This window comes from Otolemur garnettii, unplaced genomic scaffold, assembly GCF_000181295.1.
Source record: "Otolemur garnettii isolate 467f Iridium unplaced genomic scaffold, OtoGar3 scaffold00031, whole genome shotgun sequence".
In the NCBI taxonomy this organism is placed as follows: Eukaryota; Metazoa; Chordata; class Mammalia; order Primates; family Galagidae; genus Otolemur; species Otolemur garnettii.
In genome coordinates this window covers 6,190,697-6,195,992 of record NW_003852426.1, presented here as the reverse complement: position 1 = coordinate 6,195,992, position 5,296 = coordinate 6,190,697, and the positions used below count along the sequence as shown (strand labels likewise).

At 48.9% G+C, this 5,296-nt stretch overlaps 1 protein-coding gene across 1 annotated transcript in view; it reads right to left on the bottom strand.

Moving 5' to 3' along the window:
• The window catches only part of FANCE (Fanconi anemia complementation group E), a 15,857-nt gene that overhangs the window by 5,862 nt on the left and 4,699 nt on the right, over window positions 1-5,296 (bottom strand). Inside the window, exons 2-7 of the mRNA XM_003789126.3 lie at window positions 4,116-4,731; window positions 3,062-3,106; window positions 2,706-2,774; window positions 2,219-2,362; window positions 1,686-1,809; window positions 1,391-1,469 (exon numbers count right to left, since the gene is read on the bottom strand). Of these exons, the coding sequence (XP_003789174.1) occupies window positions 1,391-1,469; window positions 1,686-1,809; window positions 2,219-2,362; window positions 2,706-2,774; window positions 3,062-3,106; window positions 4,116-4,731 (1,077 nt within the window). The remainder of the gene's footprint in view (window positions 1-1,390; window positions 1,470-1,685; window positions 1,810-2,218; window positions 2,363-2,705; window positions 2,775-3,061; window positions 3,107-4,115; window positions 4,732-5,296) is intronic.

The window sequence follows — 5,296 nt, the reverse complement described above, 5'->3', positions numbered from 1 at the left end:
CCACAGGCGCCCGCCACAACGCCTGGCCATTTTTTGGTTGCAGCCATCATTGTTGTTTGGCGGGCCCGGGCTGGGGATTTGAACCCACCACCTTAGGTGTATGTGGTTGGGGCCTTAGCCGCTTGAGCCACAGGTGCCGAGCCACCCTCATTTTTCATATGAGGAAATTGAGGCTCAGAGAGATAAAGTAACTTGCTCATGCCTGTCATACTAGCACTGAGGGAGGCCAAGGCAGGTGAATTGATTGAGCTCAGATCAGCCTGAGCAAGAGTGAGACCCTGTCTCTAAAAACTGCCAGCCCCACATACTGAGGTTGGTGGGTTCGAACCCAGCCCTAGCCAAAATGCAACCAAAAAATAGCCAGGCGTTTTGGCGGGCACCTGTAGTCCCAGCTACTCAGGAGGCTGAGGCAAGAGAATCGCCTAAGCCCAGGAGTTGGAAGTTGCTATGATCTGTAACGCCATGGCGCTCTACTGAGGGCAATAAAGTGAGACTCTGTCTCTAAAAAAATAAATAAATAAATATATATATATATATATATATATCTCTTTAAAAAATAATAATAAAATAAAATAAATAAATAAAAATAGCCAGGCATTGTGGTGGATGCCCATAGTTCCAGCTACTCAGAAAGCTGAAGCAAGAGAATCACTTGAGTCCAAGAGTTTGGACTATACCAGCACTATACCCAGGTGACAAAGTAAGACTCTGTCTCAATAAATAAACAAACAAACAAACAAAAAGTTGAGATTTGTTTTTGTTTGTTTTTTTGTGAGACAGAGTTTCACACTGTTGCATTTGGTAGAGTGCCATGGAGTCACATCTCACAGCAACCTCCAACTCTTGGGCTCAAGTGATTCTCTTGCCTCAGCCTCCCAAGTAGCTAGGACTACAGGCTCTTGCCACAACACCTGGCTATTTTTAGAGATGAGGTCTCGCTCTGGCTCAGGCTAGTCTCGAACACATGACCTCAGGCAATCACCCACCTTGGCCTCCCAGAGTGCTACGATTACAGGCATGAGTCACCATGCCTGGCTCAAACCTCATCCCATGGTTGAGATTTGAAACCATGTCTGTCTGATTCCAGAGTCAATACTCTTAACCATTGTGCCATGTTCCAACTATTCTATGAACTACTCAAGAGCAAAGACCATTAGTCTCTTCTCTGTATTCTCTAAGACACCTGGCATAATGCCAACCCACACCCTGCAAGGGCACAGTTGTGAAAGACTACAACCCTGGGCTCTAGAAGATGCACAGGATGGCAACTTGCAAGGGCCCATAGGTGGAAAGGCACAAGGCCTGGTGTCCAGTTGGCTATAACCACAGACTGCCAGGAGCAGGCCTGGCTTAAGAGGGGAAGGTCAGGGACAGAGGCCTGCACACTCACCCCAGTATTAGAACCTTTGTGTCTGACTCCAGGGACTCATCTTTCATAAGGCAACATAGTAATTCTGTTTGAGCTGGACCTAGGTAGAGGAAAGCAGAGGGGAAAAGTCTGGAGTGAATGGCAGAAGATGGGATAAGGGGGGGAAATAGAATGCCAAGTCTGGGACCATCAGGGAAGCAATAAGCATCTTTATTACTCACTAAATGTCCAGCTCCAGCTAGGGCCACCCTGGGATGAAGGGTGCTGGGAACAGAGAGGGCAGAACTACCAGGCCTGGGCCGGGGTCCAGAATTACCTGTGTCTGGGGCCTGGAGCACAGGACCAAGAAGGGCTCTGCAGACAGGGTAGGTGTACTTGGCACAGAAAGAGGTCAGGGCAGTGGTAAGCAGGCGTGAGGCTGAGGAAGTCAGGGAAAGGATCTATAGCACGTGGGGAGAAAAAAATTAATTTTTTTTGTTCCTTTCAACAAATGTTCTATCAGATATCTATTTCAGATGGTGATACACATTACAAAGGAATAAAAACCAAGTTATTTATTTAGGATTCACATGGACCCACCCATTGGAAAAGATATATAGCTCCCTTCCCCAGCTCTCCAATCCCTGAAAGCCCCTCGATTGATTCCCTTAAGTGTTCTGAGGCATAAGAAGGATTCAAATGCCTAGTAGGTAGACAGCCTAGGAATCCTCTCCTTGCCCCAGGCTGCCCAGACAGACCAATAAATGCCTGCAAGGCTGGCAATGCCCTCTCTCAAGCACTGCCCATGCGAAGGCTCAGATGTTCTTCCTCATTGTCACTGGCACTCTGAATGCCTGCCAGTGCACCTACCCGTCCAAGAAAGAGGCTCCTGGTCAGCACAGTAGCATTGCTGAAGCTAAGATCTGGTGAAAGGGCCAGCAGCCAAGTGCAGAGCTGCAGGAGACCTGTGTCCGAGAGCTGGGGGAGCTGCAGCTGGGCACACAGGAGGTCCACCTGCTGACAGGACCAGGCAGGGAGGGAGGGAAGACATAGAGACATTCAGTCTGCGTCTGCTAAGCTATCTCAAATCAACTGAGCAGAAGCAGGGCAGATAGATACTCTAGGGTAAGGTAAGGCTAGGAGAGCTGCTCTGGGGGTGGGGGGAGAATGAAGGGCTAAAGAAACCATTGAGGTGACCTCTAAAAGAAACCATTCAGGTGATCCCTTAGTCCTGAGAAACAGAAAACAACAAAATCCCCTCCTAAATTTCCCACAAACAGGGAAACATAAACTTAAACAGGGAGAGGTACAGGAGAGAAGATGTACCCTCAGGGCCAGGAAGTCTATCTGGACTCACCTGGCTGGGACTACATTCATGGAGAAGCTGTAGCTCAACTGGGGGGGCATCCTCCAACCCCTCCAGCCCCTGGGGAGAGAAATCCCATGTCAGGCCTTTGGTGACAAGTCACTGAGGACATCTTTTCAGTCAGGACAGGGAGTGGTTGAGATCCTAAAAGGTGCTACTCCAGGAGAGGAACTTGTCTGGGTTTAGATGACATGTCCAAACCTGGGCCAAGAAAAGCCCCCGTAGAGACTGTCCTCAGACCTTACTCCAACCCTGCCTCTCCCATCCTCCCTGTGCCTCACTATACTGGAGCTTCCCTGAGCAGAAGGTGGAAACAGGGCTAGGGTGAGCAAGGTAGGGCCAGTCACCTCCCCAGTGGTCTTCAGCAGCTGCTGCAGCCTGGGAACCTGGTCCTGTGGAAAAGAGCCCAGTCACCAAGTGCCTATGGCCCGAAGCCCAATCCTGGCTCCCTCTCCTGAGAAGGGCCCCTGTCAGTGGTAGCTAGTAGACAAAGATGATTCAAAACAGCTAAGAAGAGGAAGCTGCTATCTTGAAAACAGCCTGAGAATCCACTCTAGACAAGACTCATGTGAAATCCAGCTGTCTATTGTCTTCTCTGTATCTTACCCAAATGGGAGTAGACCCAGGCCCTGGACTGAGAAGATAGACTGGATGCTGGCATGATTCCCCTCCATCCCAGAGGATGAGGTGACAGGGATAGCTCCAGAGCCCCCACTTTTGCCTATCACCCTTTACCCCTATGCTGTAGATAATTAGGACAAGTGTTTCCAGTAACCCCCTTCCCCATCTCTCCTAAAAAGTATGTGGAGAGTGGCTGGGTGCCTGTAGCTCAGCAGGTAGGGCGCCAGCCACATACACCAGAGCTGGTGGGTTCCAATCCAGCCCAGGCCTGCCAAACGACAACTACAACTAAAAAATAGCCAGGCACTGTGGCAGGCGCCTATAGTCCCAGCTACTTGGGAGGCTGAGGCAAGAGACTTGCTTAAGCCCAAGAGTTGGAGGTTGCTATGAGCTGTGATGCCACGACACTCTACCCAGGGCAACAGCTTGAGACTCTGTCTCGAAAAAAAAAAGGTGCTGGTAATGTTGTGTTTCATGATCTAGGTGCTGGTTACATAGGGGCACTCACCTTAGAAATATTTATCAAGCTATATACTTATAATATGTGCACTTTTCTGTATGTATAGATGTAGTTCAATAAAAATGTTTACTAAGAAAAAAAAGAAAAGTATGTAGAGTGGAGGCAACATTCCTTCAACCCCATCCTCCTCCCCCTTCTTCCTTGAACTACAGAGTCATCCCAAATCCCAATTGGGTAACAGTGTCTCAACCAACCTTCATCATGGATAAACCCACCATTCCTAAAGGATTACTGTAATTCCAGCCTCCCCACCACAGTACCTGGATAGCTTTGGGCAACTCAAAACTCTCAGCTACACTCTTAGCAGCCTCCAGACTTGGACTAGCCTTGCTGATCTCAGCTTCCAGGACAGGGTGGTTCTTAATGGGAGATGCAGCTCCTTCGCCCACCAGGGATTCCAGTGATTCACATGCAGGTCTCTCCTCCTCATGCTCCTCTTCTTCTTCTCCCCTTTCAGAATACCTGAACCTTTTGGAGGCTCTCATCTCCTCAGGACTTGCAGGTGCTTCCTCTGGCTCCTTTCTGCGTTTCCCAGCCTGCTGGGAGTCCCTGTTCTCCTCTTCTTTAGGGTCTGGAACCTGGGGCAATTTCAACCTCCTGCCCCCCTGACCCAGGTGCCTACATAGGCTTTGGAGCTGTGTCTGGCACCTTTTGGACAGTAAGGAAGCTCCCTCTATGGAGGCTCCAACCCCCATATCCCTTTCCAGAAATTTTCCCAGGGTACAGAGCCAGGCATCAGGGTCAGAGACCAGGTCCTGCAGGGCAATCTGTAGCACAGAGAGGAGCCCACTTTCAGGCAGTGATGGCCAAACAGCCATCAGCAAGGACATCAGGTTCCTCTGGCATAACTGGGGCAATCTCAGCAACAGTGGCTTCCTGGGTAACAGGGGGAAAGAAAGCAGTTAGAGCAGAAGGGAGCAGAGCACAGGGCAAACAGGACAGAGCTGAGGGTGGATGGCAGTGAACCAATCAGAGAAAACAGGAGATACTTTCAGGTCAGTGTGGATGGAAAGGACAGCATGAGAGTCATTCAAAAGGTGTTTCATGAGCATCTATTATATGCCAGGCCCATTCTGTGAGCTCTCTGGAATCTATTTCAGCTCCAAAATTCATTTTGGAACCTACCCTATAATAGATCCATGCTTGTTTTACATTTAAAATAAAAAGGTCAGCTCGGCGGCTGTGGCTCGAGTGGCTAAGGCACCAGCCACATACACCTAAGGTGGCGAGTTCAAATCCAGCCCCGGCCCACCAAACAATGATGGCTGCAACCAAAAAAATAAATAAATAAATAAATAAAATAAAATGGTCCGTTACCAAATTTTAGATAAAAATATTCCAGGACTTGGCAATCCCCTGGCACTCATGTGTCCAGCTCTCCTGTTCCTTTCACCAAATTGTGTGTTCCTAAAAGGCAGAAGTAGTGTCTTTTTTTTTTTTT